The sequence below is a fragment of the Poecilia latipinna genome, unplaced genomic scaffold, assembly GCF_001443285.1.
Source record: "Poecilia latipinna isolate Pla-1442-1.1 unplaced genomic scaffold, P_latipinna-1.0 Scaffold617, whole genome shotgun sequence".
NCBI classification, from domain to species: Eukaryota; Metazoa; Chordata; class Actinopteri; order Cyprinodontiformes; family Poeciliidae; genus Poecilia; species Poecilia latipinna.
The window spans coordinates 284,661-303,294 of NW_015113233.1; the positions used below are offsets into that span (position 1 = coordinate 284,661).

Below are 18,634 nucleotides of genomic sequence, written 5' to 3' on the forward strand. Positions count from 1 at the left end.
TATATATATATATATATATATATATATATATATATATATATATATATATATATATATATATATATATATATATATATACATATATATATATTTCCCCTTCATCCTCCTGTGTTTTGTGTTTCACACTGGGTCTGAGCTGTTTTGTTGTTGTTGTCTGAGTTGTGTTGCGTTGCAAAGTTCTAAAAATCCGACAAAAAAAAGAAGAAGGAAACAGAAAAGAGATGGACAATTAGGAGATTTCATAAATAAGTTGGGCCAAATCGTTTCAAACTTGGACAGTGAACAATAATTAAAATTAGCGTCTTCGACTTATCTCAGATTGGAAAACCGAGGTAAACTATTCAGGAAAACCAGGCAATGCTTTCTCTAGAGGCATAACTTCATCCTGGGGGCTCCTAAGGGGTTCCCAGGTCTGTCCAGTATATGTTTTGGGTCAGCTACAGGATCTCAGAAAACATCTAAAGGAAGACATTCTGGAAGTATTGTGATGTGACACCAGAACCACCTCAGCTGGCTCTTTTTCCGGATGAGTAGCAACTCTACTCTGAGCCCAATTCAGCTCTAATGCTGAATCCAGTCGCACAATGAAGGACACTCATTTCAGCCACTTGTATGCAGGATTTCGGTCTTTGGCTCAACGATGAGTATTTTTGTTAATTAAAATATAAAAAATGATTTGCTTCCTATTTGCCTTCCTTTTGTTTATTGGATTTTGAAATGACCTTCAATTGAAAGCTTTTTATTTTGTTCAATACAAAATAAAACCAGATGACACAAAATGTCTGTTTTCTTTTAATCTGCACATTTATTCATGCTTAATTTTTTAATTCTTGAGTATCAATTTTTACATCCAATGCTATTTTTATTTCAGGCAATCTCTGTATGCGACTGCATAATACTTTCTGTTTAAGGCCAACTGGTCTATCAGAGATTTGAAAGAGAAGCTAGGCCTTTTGTGGTTTACTTTGAGTATTTATTAGTCATGTTTTGGATCAATTACTATGCATAAAAGCTCATAATGCATAAAAAAAAATCTGACTTTTAGGTTCTAGTGTAACATCTGGTTCTGTATGAGGGCTTTAAAGCTTTGGAAGGTTCAAAAGAATATATGTGGTGAAAGAGCACCTTCCTGGACGGCAAGCGGGACACTGATCATGCTGAGTGAAACGGGTCAGATGGAAATGTTGCCTCAAGCTGTAGAGAGCAACCTGAGCCTCGATCCCTTCACCAGAGAAGGACACCAAACACCATCAGCGTCCTCGCTCATACTCTACTGTACCACTTTAAACAAAAAAATAAAAACAACAAGCCTCTTTGTCTTGTGTTCAGTGAAACTTTGCCTTCTTTGTTGTGCATGTCTTACTCACACCCTCACCTTCAGATCTGGGATGGAAAACTTCCAGCATGAGCCCAGGTGGGTTTTAGTAATGGTGCGCTTCAGTTTCTCCACGCTGGTTAAACTGGTCTTGTCCAGTGGGACAGAAATCAACCAAAAGTCTGCCATGATGACTCCTCGTGCTTCACATAGAGGCCATCAGTCATAAATCCAGCACACCAGAACCAGTTTGACATAAAACAGATCAGATTTTTTCCTGGAAACACATATACATGTTAGATATCTCAAACTAATAGTGACTATATTATTTTATATGTATACATATATATGTGTATAAATTATCAATATTTTTCTTAATAAAATTAGAATACAGCCCAGAATTAGCTTTTAAAGCAGCCAAATACCTCCAGGTTACCTTCATGATCCTCCAGTGATGATAACTCTGTGAGTGTTTGAGTCTGAACAGCAGCTCCACCTGAGACGGACTGATGTCTGCAGAGCGCCGTCTCACAGCCATCCGACTCTGTCCTGTCACAGGAAGCTCTCATTTCTCAGGTGACCTGAGTAAATAAACATTAACAGAAAATAAAGGTTAATGTTATTAATAAACACCATGAAATATTAAATCTTGTTTTTTTTTAATGGCTTATTTTTACAATACAAAACTTTAAGCAAAATAATGCATTATCCATGACTGAACAATGTGTACAAAGAATTGAACTAAAACTAGAAAAAAAACAACCAAAACATGAGGCATAACTCAGGTAAATAATATTTAAACAATATTTTGTATCGCTATCCAGTTCATGATTGCTTTGAAAGACTTAAAGTTACTATTCCTTTCATTTACCTTTTTAATCCAGAGTAACTTCCAAAAACCTAACTTCTAATACAATCATGAGATTAAGAAAATTCAATGTTTATTGATACAGAGCTGGGAAAAGAAAAAAAAAACGTGTGCATCATTGAGCTTCATAGATAGGCATGTCCATCGCTGGGTGCTCAATTCTCAATTATAACCCCAGTGTAGTCTATTGATCTAACCTCATGGCTTTGAACTGTGGGAAAAAACTTGATGGATGGATGGATGGATGGATGGATGGATGGATGGATGGATGGATGGACGCACAAATACGACTTTTTTGCCGCTGTTGATGAGTCCTCTGGAACGCAAAATCTTTTGCGACTAATGCAAAAGCTTTAAGAGGGAATGCAATACTTTTGTGAGGTAACCCAAAAGAAAATATCCTTAGTGTCCCCTAGCGGTCTCCGTACGTACAGAGAAAAAAAAAAATCCTCATGTCCCTTAAGGGACTCCGTACTCAAAAAATAAGGAATAAATTTCCGCAACAAAATAAAAACTCCGAAAATTTGATATTAATCTCAGAAATATTCTAGAAAAAACTCATACATTTCTAACTAGGAAAAAAAAAAAAAAAAAAAAAAAAACAATTATACAAAACGCGAAAATTTCTCAGTTTCTAAAATTACCGGAATGCTAAGTGGATGTTGTTTCTAGTCGGACACTTTATACAGTCTCACTGGTTGCCGGGGTACGACAACGTGTATGAGGCATCGACGAACCCCTAGAAATGCAGATTTCAAACGTGAACGATGTGAAGATTTATAACCTAAGTTATGGAAAGTCCCTCCCAGAGGTATAATATTCCAAGCGGTCAAAGTTACTGCAGCGGTTTATTTTATATTGCTATCTCAGATGTTGTTTACTACAGTTGCTATTACCACCAAACTTTACATGCTGAGAAGACAAGCTAAAAAACAGCACAAATAGAAATGCATTAATTTCCTTATAGTAACGACGTACCACAATATTTTTCGTGTGTCGTGTGCCTTTTCCCGATTAGCCAATTGATTATGTAAGGTATAAACAACATTCGGCTTTAATTTATTGCATTGATTGATTAATTCCGAGGTGTTGTATTGCCCTTTTTATTTTTCTGTGTAAAAATGCTCGATGATTCAAAGGTAGCTCAAGAGCACCTCAAGGGTGTGTAATCAGTCCTTTACTGTTTTCTATAACACGGTTGTGCTTGGTTCAATAAGCTCGTTAAGTGTGATGATTATAGAATTCATTAGCAACGATGAAAACTCTTAATAGACTTTGAACGACTAGTGAACCGATGTGAGGACAACTTTCTTTTCCAGAAGTCCTTTTGAGGGATCCCAATGAGTTCCCATAAATATCCCCTGCAATTTTTGGGTCTGCCTTTGGAGTGTCATTCCACTGGAATGGCCAAGAAGGACTTCCTGATAAAATGGTTTAAACTTCACTGCAGAGCTGTGGGGGTCTGATCTCACCCCCAAATCGCAGAGCTTCCCCCAACTTATCTCTAAAACTAACCCAGGCTTCCTCAGTAGATTTCAGCTGCTTATGTCCCACCACTTCAAAATTCTCCTGTTTTTCTTTCTTTTTCTTTTTTTTCTGTTAAAACGTCCTCTCCTCTTTCTTGTAGTGGTTGTCAGATCGAAAGAAAAGACAGCTTCAGAAAAAAGATGTTGGTGAGTGGATCGCTTCATTGTCAGGACTGGAGACAAGTTAATTTGTTCAAAGTTTTAAGCATTGCTATCCCTTTGTTGTTGTTAATGTTGTTTTTTTTTTTTTTCAGACATCCAACGGCGGATTGAACTCGTCCAGGACTTTGAGATGCCCACAGTGTGCACCTCTATCAAAGTGTCGCGAGACGGTCAGTTCATCCTGGCAGCAGGTAAGACCGTCGTTTGGCTTCAGAAAACCCTCCTGTGATTTATCACTGCAGAAAGATGAAAAGGCTCATTGACTGTATTTCCTCCTCAGGAACGTACAAACCCAGAATTCGCTGCTATGACACATATCAGCTGTCCCTTAAATTTGAGCGATGTTTGGATTCAGATGGTAGGTTTCCCTCATGTATCTCTTCTACCCCCCTTCTGGAACCTTAGGTTTTACTGTTTTCTTTTTTCTTCTCCTTCTTCTTCTTACAGTTGTGGCTTTTGACATCCTCTCAGATGATTACTCAAAGGTGAGAGATTTTATTCTTAAGTATTGATGTTCAGTTTGTTTTTCGCTGCACAGTGACGTCGATCAATGGCAGATGGGATTTTGTTCAGGGCCATAATTGTTGTTTTTTTGTTTGTTTGTTTTTTGATAAACAGGTTTATTGATCCTAACAGGTTTTTGCTTAAATTGGAGACATAGAGGAAAAACCCAAGTAACACATCAAACTTTCTTACCTGACAAACATCACGCTTTGCCATGATCCAAACTGGATTGAACTGTTTCTCTCCATAAAACAAAAGCTCTGTGAGTTGAAACAGGTTAAAGTTAGGAGAAATCTGCCCTCATCACCTGTTTGCTTCCATGAATCTAATAACATGTTGCTGCATTGAAGATCTTTGGCAAAACAAATTTTCTGTGTGGTCAGAAGTAGTCATAAATTATAAAACATTTCTTCTTGTTATCAAAGTATGTTCACTGTTCCAATCCTAAGCATTAAAGTCTCAACCCAAAGAACATGTGGTGTTTTCAGCTCATTGTCCAATTTTCTAATAACTGCTGAAATTGTTGCTGCTGAAATTGTTGCTGCTGTAACAAGATTGGAACTGGAGCTCACCCCAACATTATTAACTGCTCTGAGGCTTCAGCGAGGCGATGATCTCTGTGTTGTCTTGCAGCTGGTTCTTTTGCAGTGCGATCGCCACGTGGAGTTCCACGCCCAACACGGCCACTACTACAAGACTCGGATTCCAAAGTTCGGACGGGACTTTTCCTACCACTATCCCTCCTGCGACCTCTACTTTGTGGGGATGAGGTGAGACTGGAACCCAGTGTTAGCTGGTGAGGGCAATTTTTGTTTCCCTCACAAAAGCTTCCCTAATGCTTGTTTTCACTCACAGTTCCGAGGTGTACAGGCTGAACCTGGAGCAGGGGCGCTTCCTCAACTCCCTTCAGACAGACGGCGTGTACGTACGGAGAGACGCTCGCTTACCTCGAGGCTTGCATGATTTGTCGCCTTTGTTCATGATGGGTTTTTGTTTTGTCGTCACCCAGGGAGAACAATGTTTGTGACATCAACCCTGTTCATCATTTATTCGCAACCGGAACCTCTGAGGTGAGCGCTGCGTTTCTGATGCCCATGCGTCTCCTCGCTTTGTTTGCTCCACCCTGAATTTAAGATGGAGTCTCTCAGTTTGTCAGCTAGAACAGCGTATGCAGTCGTAATGTTTCATATGTCCATGTACAAAACCACCTGAAAACTACCTGCAGAGGTTAAAACATAAAACCAGCATTCCTTATGGAAATGATGAGACGGTAACAAGAGGCTTACCTGATATGAAGTATGAGCAGTTGAGGAATCATATCCTGTAGATCACCCCTGCTGTTTTGACGACAGTCTGCGTACATATGCTGTTTACACATCACAATTTCCAAACTGACTGCTAAACTGCTCATCTCCTTGTCTCCGGTTGCCACAGTTTGCAACAACTCAGAAACTAAATTTACTCTTGCAGCGTCTATTTGTCATATATATATATATATATATATATATATATATATATAAATATATAATGTGTATTTCCTGCTTTCATTCTGAGCTACTGTGTTTGCTGAAATGAAAGTAAAATCTAAAAAAGAAAAAGCTGTCCTGCTGTAAAAACGCAACTTACCTCATTTGCGTGTGCACAAGACAAACAAATGAGGTGTGTCTGCTGTTTTCTGTTGTGACCGCCCACGCTTACCACACCAAATCCCACGCTCAGTGACACCTCTCAACACCTCACAACGACGTCCTGTGCAAGCATTAGTGGTCCTGAAACAAACACTTCTTTTGTTGTTTCAGCAACAGACGTTTAGTTTTAATGAAAAGCTCTCAGATGGAACAAAGCTCGGTTGTTAAGCCTGAGAGTTACTCCAAGCCTGCATTTGATAAACAAATATGATTGTGCATTGCACAGGAAATACTCTTAGCATTAAAAAAAAAACATAAAAATTATGCTTAGATGAATTAAAACATTCATTTCATTTTTTTGGAATGTAACACACATCCAGTCAAGAAAAAAAAATGTATTTTTTTTTTTTTTTACACCAGAACATTATCAAATTGAATGATCAATAAAGCAACACAGCTTAAGGAAGAATAAATCAATTTCTCTTTATTCACTTAAGTTAGAATTTTAATAATTTTAAAACCTGTTTATAACTTAAATCATTTTTATTTTTTGTGATTTCTGAGAAGTTGTTGATTAAAGTTGAGTTTTAAGTTGAAGGAATCTTAACATTTTGCATTAGGAAGCCGCTCCCACAGCCAACATGATGGAGCCAAACGCCTTAGGCCAGCAGTGTGAAGAAAACACTCTAGTCTTTATGCTGCAGCATCTATTCGAAGATTAATTTAATCACTGAAAATGCATGCTGCTTCTGTATGAAAGCTCTAAACTGTGATTTTTTTTTTTTTTTTTTCCGACTGACTGTGATGTGCTCTGTCTGTTCACCAGGGAAGGGTCGAATGTTGGGACCCTCGCATCCGGAACCGAGTGGGCGTTCTGGACTGCGCCCTGAGCAGCCTGACTGAAGGAACAGAGTAAGTACCGAGCAGCCACGCTGAGACTGTCACGTCCTCTCGGCTGATCTCAGCGTGCCGATGCATATGTAGCCACATGGTGCTTTTCTTCCTGAAAAGCAGGCAGCAAGCTGTGAAAATGAAGGCTGCGTGTTGAAATATCAGGCTTTTCTTTGAGTTGGAGCGAGTCTCCAGCTTCCAGTCTGTGTCAGACATCATGCAGTATCCTTCTTTGAGTTTTATGTTTGCTCTTTGTGGTAATTGCTGTGACTTTCTGGTTGCTGACAGGGTTCATGGTTTGCCATCCATCAGTGCGCTGAAGTTTAATGGTTCCCTCATCATGGCAGTAGGCACCAGCACTGGGCAGGTGAGTTCATCTGTAAAGCCTCAACTTCACTTTGTGACCATTTAAATAAATAAATAAATAAAAAAAAAAAAAAACTACAACATGGAGTTTTATTTACACAGAATCTCCTTTTGGTGTAAATCCTGCCTATTATACTACACCATATATTTATGAAAATAAACCCCTTTCACATCTATTGGCAAGCAAGATGTTAAAGATGTTTTATTGCACAAATATAATCTCATGCTAAAAAAAAGCCAGTCAGTATTAGTCGGGATTAGGACATTTTAGGATTTTTTAAAATTGCATTTTATTATTTTATTTTTTTTGTTTGTTTGTTTGTTTCCCCCCGCACCCTAAAATCACAAACCACAATTATTGTGCCTGCTATTTGAAGTAATAAAACCACGTTCCCATAACAACCATTAGATGCTGTCTAATTGTCAACTGGTTGCATGGCTATAGAAACCCGTCTCTGTCCTACCATCGAAAACATAAAGTGTCTGTATTGATGAGACTAAGATCGAGCTTCTCAGCTACAAAAACTCCAAAAGGATTTGGTGGAAAACACAGAGCAGTAAGGTGAAGAAGCACTTTATGCCCACTGTTAAGGACAGCAGGGGATCTGTGATGCAGTGGGACATTTTAAATGGAAAAATGAACCCATCCTACCTGTTAGTGCTAAATTTTATACCAGAACAAGAAAAAAAAGTAAAAAAAAAAAGATATTTTTTTGTATTCTGTCGTGATTGTTATTCATTCCCTCTCTCCACTTTGTCTCTTTCTCCCAGGTGCTCCTGTATGACCTCCGCTCCAGCCGACCGCTGCTGGTCAAAGATCACTTCTACAACTTGCCAATCAAATCTCTGAACTTCCACGACCAGCTGGACCTGATCGTGTCAGCTGATTCCAAGATCATAAAGATCTGGAACAAAGACTCGGTAAGTCAGCGAGTCAATATTCTGCTGTCTGCCAGTATTTATGAAATGAGTCAGAGAGAGAAACAAAAAAACAATATCCAGTTGGAGATGTGTTGTGGTGTCTATAAATTGCATTTGTCTTTTCTACTCTGCTCTGCAGGGGAAGCTGTTCTCCTCCATACAGCCTCAGAGCGACCTAAATGATGTCTGCATGTACCCCAACTCAGGTCCGAACATCACTTTTTACGGTTGACTGCACAGTCTTGAAACTGTGGGAAAGCAGACAGTGGTCACTTCTTTTTGTTGTGACTGAAACATCGACAGTATCTTGGCAATAAGAACCAGTATTTTAGGTGGAAGTATGATGATGAAGGAGAAATTTTGTGTCGTTTGAAACTCAAGATTTGGTTGAACTGTTTGTTTCATTTACGACAACGAAAACGGTTGAATTTATGGATTTATTTCGTTGTTACTCTAGCTGTTGAACAGGTCATAATAAGGGAGAAGCCTGTAATTTTACACATTTCAATCATCAAATCAAATGTCGACATCATGAATAACTGAATTTTGTTTCCTGTTTTAACTCTTTAATTAACACCAGAACCACCAGAAATACCAAACCTTGTAAGCAAAAAATATATATTCCAAGGCAAATACTTGAATATTTTCAAGTTGAAAAATACTTGAGAATATTGCTGTTGTTGCAACTTTGCTGTTGTAGCAACAGCAAAGTTGCTACAAAGTTCATTCTGGGAGTCAAATGGACCTTTTTTTATGTTTTTTTTTTCTTTTTTGACCTCTTGGTGGCGCCATTTTGTAAAATGTTCCAGCAGCTCATTTGTCAGTTTGCCATTGAAATGAGAAAAAAATATTTATGATCTGATATTATTACTAATATTATTTATTTTTTAAATTAAACTTACCTTCATTCTACAGCAAAACCTTCTGATCAGAGTTATTGTTTACTGGCTTTGTCTCTCCGTGTTGTATGTCATGAACAGGAATGCTCTTCACGGCCAATGAAGACCCCAAAATGAACACGTTCTACATCCCGGTGAGTACGGAGACACCATGCTCACTGCATGTTCATGTGCAGCGCTGCTTCACTGTGTGATAGATGCAGACAGACAGACGTGGACTCAGTCATGAAGGCGACAGTTTAATGAGACGTTAACGGTGCCGTTCGGGATTTTACATCCCCTCGTCCCGTTTAAAGTGGTCGTTTTCTTGACTTTTAAATATGGTCCACAATTCCTAGCAGGGAGCACTCCAAGGCCATTCCAGAAACTTATTGTAAGCTTTGTCCTTTTGAAAATCAGTTTTCTGCTGGAAAACCCAATTTTGTGAACGTTTCACTCATCTGGCCCAAACTTTCCCCTCCCCAATAAAACCAAGGCTTCTTCAGAACCGAGAAGCCCATCATAAGCTAGAAGATGCTGTAAAATCAAGGTGTTAAAAGCCAGTTCGCATCGACGGGGACTGTTGATGCGAATTGACACACAGAATTGGCAGCTGTCCACATGGTGGAACTGTATGACTCCTGGAGGAAAGACGTAGTAAAGATGATGCTTGCTGGTTGTGGAGTGAATAAAATACTCCACGACACGTCAAGCAAAGGTTGAGGTTGCGATGGTCCAACCTCAATCTTATGCATAAAGTGTCTTTATTTAAACTTCTGAGTAACTCTGTAGAAACAGACAACAAAAGAAGAGAAGGCAGTTTTTTTAGAGAAAGAGCAATGTGTCCTGTCACTCAGGTCAAAAAAGCGTGTGTGTGTGTGTGTGTGTGTGTGTGTGTGTGTGTGTGTGTGTGTGTGTGTGTGTACTGTAAACTCTGCTCTGCTTTGTGTAAATGAGGACATTCCTGGTTGGATAAACCTTTCATCCTAGATACAATGGCAAGGTGACAAATTAATCTTTGCCAGATTCCCAAAAAACTTATTTCATGACATTTTTATAACAACTTTTTGAAGTTTACTAAACATGTAGAATTTAGTTGTGTTCCGATTCTTGTATATTTCAGAACAGTGGAGTCGGATTCAATTTTTAATCCAGTCAGATACACTCAGACGGCTGAACAGCGCAGCACAGTCACACTTTGTGCATTCAAAAAATACCACTTAGTAAACCCTCTGGACCCAGACGCAGCTCTAGGACCATCTTTGTTTATCTCGTAAAACTCAAAATTGGACCATAAAAAGGGACGTTTTACTTTGAAAATAAAAACAAATTATTTTGTCCACAAAATTTACTCAGCACAACTACACGTAGGTTTGTGGTTGTGCTGTTGGGGCTGGATTAAAGATAAAAGGTTTTAACTAAAGTGTGTCTATACCAGCGTTTAACATGAAAACACAGAAAACTCTTTACAATTCATAGAGAAAACAAATTTCATCAGTCCCCCAAACAGAATATGTTTTAAAGTTGTTCAACATCTAAAATAAACAGGCGAGTATTTCAGTGAAATACTTAATGAAAGAAGATGGAAGGATCTTATTTACGATGGAGGCACACTTATTGCATTTCAGCTGTGATAAATTGATTGCTGTAACTTAATGGGTCTCTCTGGGTTAGAACTTGTTGATCCACTTCTACACCTGGTGTTCTTTCTCAACGTTAATACAAAGAGTGACACGTTTTTCTGAGAAGTGCAGTTCTGACCTGAGATCAGTCTTTACTTGCTTTTATTGGTTCTACTCGGGAGTCTTTACCGAATCACAGTCAACATTCCACGAAGTGATTAAAAAACACTTGGGCTTGCAAACGCAGCCCTTTGTTGATGTGTTTGAGATGTTTCCTTCAGAAGAGACTTGATCAGCTTCCTGTGCTGTGATGGAACTGAAGAACGATTGGATGCTGGATTGTGTTTAAATTGGCGACATGACATGACATTTTGTCCAGAGTCAAACTGGAGTAAAATTGCCTTTTTCATGTTGACTCAGCGGTTTAGATATCAAGCGAAGATGCATAAAATTTCCCACCATGAATGCATAGCCCTTAAGCAAAGATTACACCGAAAGCCATCGCTGCTCATGTCAGCAAATAAAGACATCAACATGTCACCGCTATTAAAGAGGGAGCAAAGTTCTGAGCTGATGCAGTTTTCAATAAATAACTATTTGTACTTGATTCTTCCCCATCTGGTCACAACCTATGATGCATTTCAGGAAGAGTTTAAGCTTTAAGTAACAGTTTTTTTGACTGTTGAACATTTACTTACTTTGATTTTTAAGGGCTTTTTTTTGGCCATACTATTTAATTGTAAAGCAAATTACATTAACTTTTACATTTTTATTTCCAACACACCTTACACCATACATAACTCGCAAGAATAAAGAATAAATCCCAAACTGGGTAATCACAAATATTTAGAAGCACCTCTCATTGTAACCTTTAATTCATTTAATGGTTTTCAGTGTGTATTCCCCCGGTGTATTATAAGCCTGGCGGGCCACCAGACTTTACTTGTGCCCCACCAGGCTAAGCATTACATTTTTATTTAAGTCTCTTTAAAATGTTTGCTTTTTTTTTTTTTAAGATTTTGTAGTTGGTGTTCAGGTATTAATCTTCCAATCTTTCAATAACATAATTATCAAGTGATATTTTAAAATGTCCTCTCGAGGTTTCTTGGGGAAACCTCGAGTTTTAAACACTGGAAATAAACTCGCCAGTAACGTAATAGAGAAAACAAGGGAAAATATTAACTTTCGTAGTTTTTAAAAGTGTGGAATTTTAATTTTGGTATATTTACAGGTTTTATGTTAGATTATTCAGTATCCATCTGTTGATCCGTTTGTTTATCCTCCCCTCATTTCATCAATCCATCCATTATCCCATTTGTCTGTCTGGCCGTTCGTCCATCCACTCAACTCTCTTTCCTTCTTACATTCTGCTTTTGCATTTTTAATATGTAAAGCCCAAGACATGTGCAAATGTTTGTCAGCAATTCTTAAAAAACCTCCTGTGGAGAATTTTTAATGAAAGGTCAGTTTGAGGAAAGCAGTAAGCAGATAAAATCTTGTTTTAGTTGGTTTCCAGTCAGCTGTTTACGTCTGAGCAGAAACTCTGTCCCTGAAAACGATTCCAAACAGGGGTGTGAAAATATCACACTCACAGGAGTCATAAATGTTTGCAAACTTGCTTTCTGTGTGTAAGGTAATTTCAGTCCATCGCAGCGTTTGAAGTGAAAACTACAAAGACGCACCGTTCACTTCTGACTGTAATGGAAATGTTTGGGAGCAGCCGGGGCTATTTTTGCTTCAACAAATACACGCCAGATTTCTCTGGGAGTCTAAATGTGAGTCGCGTTTGAAGCGTTGCCGCTCCTGCTTTTCAGGCTTTGGGCCCGGCTCCTCGCTGGTGCTCGTTCCTGGACAACCTGACGGAGGAGCTGGAGGAGAGCCCGGAGAGCACGGTCTACGACGACTACAAGTTCGTCACCCGCAAGGACCTGGAGAATCTGGGTGAGACGTCGCCGCAGTGAAATGCTTTAATGACGACATGTGAGACGATCCCAGGAACCGAGGGTCAAAGTGAGCCTCTGTGCTGAGCTGAGGCCTGGGGGATTGATAGAGAGGTTGTAGGTATGCAGGCAGAGAACCCTGGAGGGGTTGAATGAACACTGTAATGCAGCCTCAGCAAGTAGCGAGATCAGATGACAGCAGAGCAGGAAGCGGGTTGGTTGGTGTGGAATAAAAGGAGATGGGCTGGGAGGGTTGGCCCTGAGGGACAGCCGTGTTGATTTACAGAATCCTCGTAACGCGGCTCTTACATAACCATGCAGGGGTCCATCGAGTTTACGGATCGACATTCCCAGGAAAAGCAGGTTGCTCCACTTTCTGTGAGTTCCTGCTGCTCCAGGCCTGAACTCATCCGACTTGCGTCTCCTCGCACTCACATCTCACCCATTAATGAACTGAAGAGACGCTTCATCGGGTTCTGATGACGAGTTTTATACACTTTTTTTCCCCTTCTGAATAAAAAAAGCATAAGTAACCAATATAGAAGAAATTGGTCACATTTAGTAACTTTCTCAATATACGTGATTTTTTTTTTTTTTTTTTTGAGTTTAATATTTTTCCATCTTTATGATCTGATTTTTGTGTGTTTCTGGCCAATCCCACATTTATAAATGCTCCCAATAATTTTTAGCCACAGGTGAGGTGATGTAGTAACATGTAAAGGTGTAAATTCCAGTTCCAAGTGTTCATCGACCTGTAAAAGCAGGTCCCACTAATTATTGTAATGGCAGAAAGTATTCAGTGATTCATCGTCAGTTTAACATATGCACCAAATGCAGTGGCAGAGGAAATGGTGAAAAGATCAAATCATAGTTCTCACCCAACTCTTCCGTTTAATGGTTGTAATATTATAATAATACAGTGGAACCCCAGTATTTGTAGTGAGACATTTTGTCTCGTTTTTATCTTAACGAGGCAAAGGGTGTAGAAGCTGTGCAAATAGGATCATAGTTTGGCTCTAAAGAAATCAAAGATAGAATCAGCCAGATTCATCTTTTAAGGAACCATGAATGTATTTCTTTTGTGTGAATTCATTTTTAATGTTTTCTCCAGGTTTGTCTCACCTGATTGGGTCGTCTCTCCTGAGGGCCTACATGCACGGCTTTTTCATGGACATAAGGCTGTATCACAAGGTGGGATGTCTGCTACTGTGTCGGGTTGTTTCACTCTGAAATATTTATTGGAACCATCACGGAGATCATGTGGCTTCCGAATGTTGCCAAAAAGGTCAAATGTCACAATTGTAACGTTTGGCTCGGCTCCAGGTGAAAACCATGGCAAATCCTTTCGCGTATGAGGAATACCGCAAGGACAAGATCCGGCAGAAGATCGAGGAGTCCAGAACGCAGAGAGTCCAGGTTCAGGTGAGGAGCGCTGGAAAGACGGCAAACTTTTCGGGTGAAACTTTTTCTCTCATTTAGCCACATTCAACAAGCTGCTCGTTGCAGACGGGATTCCCCTGGTTTCAACCAGCTGAGCTGTTGCAACACATCCAAATTTTTGTATGCTCTCATCCTGTCTGAACTGGCTGCGATTGCGGAAAAAACATAAAGAGCTCTGAGAAACGCTAGACTTGGAAATGTAATTTGAGGATGTGAGCAGCAGTCTGTGTCATCACACTTTGTGTCCGCGTGTAATCGAGCGTACATTTTGTTGCAATGAGACAGAAGCTGCCGAAGGTGAACAAGGAGCTGGCTCTCAAGCTGATGGAGGAGGGAGATGAAGAGGCAGAGCTGGCTTCCAGGAAGAAGAAGGGCAAGGTAAGGAAAGATGACGGCACGCCTTTTTCAGAGCGGTCGCACCCACCTGTCGCTTCTCAGAAATGCTAACTGTTTTTGGTTTGCGATAAACTTGCAACATCATTTTTGTGTTTTTGTTTTCTTATTGAAAGTAACAAAATGTTCCAAACTAACTTTGTCATTGTATCCCAACACATTTTACAGTCCACTCCAGCAAACAATGGCTCAGTTAAGAGATTAAGTGATGGCATATTTCTGACTTATCGACCATTTAACCCTTTGCACACGACATCTGCAGGCTCTGCCCAGCATCCTGGGAGACGACCGCTTCAAGGTGATGTTCGAGAACCCGGACTACCAGGTGGACGAGCAGAGCGAGGAGTTCCGGCTGCTCAACCCCATCGTCTCCAAGGTGGGACAGAAGAGGAAGAAGAAGCTGCGGCTGCTGGCTCAGCAGGAGGCCGACGTCCAGCAGGTAACATTTAGTTCTGTGGTACGATGTTGACTTTTCTACTGCTTCTACCAGGAAGTTAGAGTTTGTGGATTTTGATATATGGTGTGGAAAATAAATATGAAAAGAACATCATTTGGAGAAATAGCTATTTTCCCTTCATTTCCCTGGTAAAAATTTGCAAAAATCCACACACAAAAAAACAAAAATCAGATCTGATTATTTTTCTCTGAGATTTAAGTCTTGAACGTGCAATCAGGCATACAAGACCCAGAAGGCATCTGGTGTTTATAGGGTTATATGTTTTGGATCGTTGTCCTGCCTGAAAGAACAAATTGTGACCCATTTTCAATATTTGGCAGTTTTATTGAGCTAAAATGTCCTTGAATTTGTGTTTACGATGTTAAAAACTCAAACAAGTTTCCAGGGTCCTTCAAAAATAAAACCAAGCCCTCACTATCACACATCCCCCACCGTACTTCACAGCGGGAATCAAATGGTTTTTTTTTTTTGGTTGTTTTTTTACATATTCATCACCTGTTTTACATGTATCTGACCTGGAGTGTTTTCTGACAAAATCTCACTCTTAGTCACTTCTGACAAAAACCACACAGTGGCAGAATGAGAAATAGAAAGCTTTTTCCTGGTTTATGTGGAAACTATACCATATACCAATATGTCATTTATCTTTTCCACATACGCTTTGGTCCAGATGGTTCCTTTGAGTCTTTACAGCCAGACTTCGTATAAGGATGTTTATGAGTCAAGGAAAGCTAAATGTATACATAAAGTTTCTCAGCTGCGATTGGAAAGTTGAAATTTAAGACAAACGTTTCATGAGGTTATTTTGGAGCCTTAAACACAATCTGAAATTCTTGTGTTTAGTTCGTTGGGCTTTACAGTAGCTACACGACTAGTTGGGTGTTTATGAGGAGGAAGACCGCGTTTAAAAAGGGACATTTAAACACCGTCTTTATGTCGTAATCACAAGAATAATTTTCTCTGTTTAGGCGGCAGATGAAGACGAGGAGCCAGAAGGGCGAGCCAGCTCCGAGGAAGAGAGCTCTGACGACGACAAGAGCTGGGTGGAGGAGGTGAGGGAGCAGCGGCGGCTGCTGCGGCAGGAGGACAGAGACCGACGGCGGCAGGAGAGGAGGGATGCCGACCGCAACACCGTCCTGCTGGAGCGGGAACAGGGCAGAGGAGACGAGACCGAGAGCAAGAAGACGAGTCAGCCGCAGTTTTATCAGCTCAAAGCCGGAGAGGAGTTCAGGAGTTTCGGCGACATGGCCCACAAGCAGAAACTGCAGAAGTACGTCTGCTTTACAGAGAGCGGTGCTGTTCTGATCCGTCCTGTCCACATCGCTCTGTTTGCTAAATGTTTCTGTGTTTACAGGGCTTCTCTGGAGGAGAGGCTGAAGTTGGAGGAAAGCTCAGGAATCAGCAGCACAGCGGGCACGGCGGTGGGCAGCAAACAGCTGACCTTCACTCTCAAAAAGGTACACGGGCGCAAATAATCCAGCGCTACTGTTGCTCCTGTAAATGTTTCACATCGTTTCGCTTCAGCAGAACGGCACACAACAATAAAACATGATGTTAGCTGTAAACGAAGCGGCTTAAGGTGAAGGGGAGCGAGCTGGGAAGGTCTTTGTGTTCATCAACAGGAAGATAATAAGCCCAGTGAGGGGAAAAAAATGCTTAAAAATGTTAACGTAGTAAAAACAAACAGGCCCAGAGCACCACAGATCTTCTTCTGTGTACAACAGTTGGCATGAGCTGTTTTTCCACTTTTTCAACCTTCGTTTCAGTCCAGTGTTTGTTGCTGTAAAGCTTATCTCATGTGAAGGGAACAAACACTTTCACTGAAAATCCAACTCATGTTTAGGAAACGCTACACATTTATGACTGTAGGACAGAAAAGGCGTTTGTCTGGCACGCCTCCGGGACAACAGGCTGGTTAATAGTTGGCATGGAGACCACATGTCGAAAAGCAAGTTTTTCTGCTAAATCATCTTTCATAATAACTATTTCCCAATCAAAAATAAACTGTTGTAATACTGAGTATGGAAAATAGTGGCAGTCAGACTGTGACCTTACATCCTCACACAGAAAAAGTTGAACATCCTTATTGATGTCCTGTGTGCAGTCGGAGCAGCAGAGGAAGCAGCAGCAGGCGGAGAGAGAGCACCACGAGGAGAGGAAGAATCTGAGACGCTCTGCCGGGCACCTGAGCAGCGCTCGTGGGAGAGGACGGGGGAGAGGAAGGGGAAGAGGAAGAGGAAGAGGCCGCTTCTGAAGAGAGACAACACAATTTTCAAACTGAGATCAAATGTCTTTGACTTTTTTTTTTTTTTTTCCACCTCGTCTCCTCCTGCCTGTGGTTGGAGAGATGAAATCAGACCACAAGACCAGAAAATAAGTCTCAATCCGATTTAGTGGGAAGTTTGTCCGACTCCTGGGTGGTCTGAGCCCCCTTGTCTGTGAACTCCATAGATATTAAAAACAGACTGGCTTTGTCAGTGTCTGTGTTAATGTTAAAACAAGATGACATGTCAAGAGTCCTGTCTGCAAATAGATCGCCAGCTGGTTGAGATGTCACAGGAAACTCCTTGAAAAGCTATAGTTTCGAATCAGGAGAGGAACAAATGTGTTATTTTAATAATGTTTTGATATTTTATAATTTTGCTAATGTATAAATTAAATTTTGCAATATATTTGTAGAAAGATCTTCCTTCATTCATCGCCTTTAGTGTAAATTTAATGTTCCCAACTTTTTTAAGATTTTAGAAATCTTTTGACCATGGTTTTAGTGGTGTCCATTCACATTATTGTTAGATTATTTTGCAGAGTCATCGGATACATTTTAGTTCTTCACAAAAGCTTTATTACCTTATAACAAAAATATATCTTTTCTATATTTCTCCACAAACTTGTCATCTACCCTCATAGTTGTATTATAAGCATGGCTGAAGCTATGAAAAGACTCCTAGGCAAGAGGGCTGAATGTGTTTGTAATCATTGCATTTTGTGCACAAGAGAAACATCGAAAAAAAAAAGGGTGAAACTTGTATCTAAGCATGTTAATGGAAAGTTTAGTGGAAGGAAAAATGCTGTTTTGGAAAGCCAACACATAGAGATGTACCCAAAACACAAACTTCAGCTGTTGTGTTCTGGAACCACCGGGAAAGGGAGAGAAAAGCCTGGACTGTGGTCCAAGTCCTCTTTTCAGATTAAGGTAATGTTTGCTGATCATTGTAGAGTTAAAGCTACGGACGACACCATGCGTCGTCTGTAGCTTTAACTATGCATTCGACACAGTCCAGCCTGACTTATTCTGTGACAAACTCCAGAAGAGATACTTTTCAGAAAATGGCAAAACGTAATGGTTTGCTCTCACAACAAAAGTGTCTTCAGCCAGATGCTTTTTCAGATCTCCTGACTGCTACAGGACATCCCTCCTCCCCACATCTGTAACAATGTCCTACACCTCTGAATAAACTCAGATAGTTCGAGTTCTACATCTAATTTTCCTTCTGTGCTAATGCAATATTATCAACTTGTCAGTTTGGATAAAAGCATCTGCCAGTCGTATAAGCAACATTAACATAAACTCAAATATGCTAGAGAGGAAGCTAAACACTGACTTAATTTTGAATCATTCACAAACAAAACTTTCAGTCCCACCTCTGTTCTGGGGTTTTATTTCCACCTGATTAGGATTCGCAGAGAATAACAAATACACACATGTATATATATTTTTCCCTT

The 18,634-nt window shown here is 40.0% G+C and overlaps 2 protein-coding genes across 3 annotated transcripts in view; one reads left to right on the top strand and one right to left on the bottom strand.

Annotated features, from left to right (window-relative positions):
- Positions 1-5,035, bottom strand: part of atp6v1c2 (ATPase H+ transporting V1 subunit C2) — a 14,827-nt gene extending 9,792 nt beyond the window's left edge. The window contains exons 1-4 of one of the 2 annotated variants that reach the window (XM_015043132.1): positions 4,948-5,035; positions 4,568-4,635; positions 1,741-1,896; positions 1,376-1,592 (exon numbers count right to left, since the gene is read on the bottom strand). In XM_015043132.1, the coding sequence (XP_014898618.1) occupies positions 1,376-1,504 (129 nt within the window). In that variant the 5' untranslated portion in view covers positions 1,505-1,592; positions 1,741-1,896; positions 4,568-4,635; positions 4,948-5,035. Of the gene's footprint in view, positions 1-1,375; positions 1,593-1,740; positions 1,897-4,567 lie in introns of both variants that reach the window. The other variant, XM_015043131.1, reaches the window with a different exon arrangement.
- On the top strand, positions 2,843-17,602 carry nol10 (nucleolar protein 10). The gene is made up of 21 exons (XM_015043129.1): positions 2,843-2,994; positions 3,811-3,856; positions 3,964-4,062; positions 4,152-4,229; positions 4,319-4,356; positions 5,009-5,145; positions 5,231-5,296; positions 5,385-5,445; positions 6,830-6,915; positions 7,183-7,261; positions 8,032-8,181; positions 8,321-8,387; positions 9,162-9,214; positions 12,496-12,622; positions 13,733-13,812; positions 13,945-14,043; positions 14,347-14,439; positions 14,717-14,893; positions 15,880-16,181; positions 16,266-16,368; positions 17,016-17,602. The coding sequence occupies exons 1-21, from the start codon at positions 2,929-2,931 to the stop codon at positions 17,163-17,165; spliced, it is 2,157 nt and encodes a 718-aa protein (XP_014898615.1). The 5' UTR covers positions 2,843-2,928; the 3' UTR covers positions 17,166-17,602.
- The last annotated feature ends 1,032 nt before the right edge of the window (positions 17,603-18,634 follow it).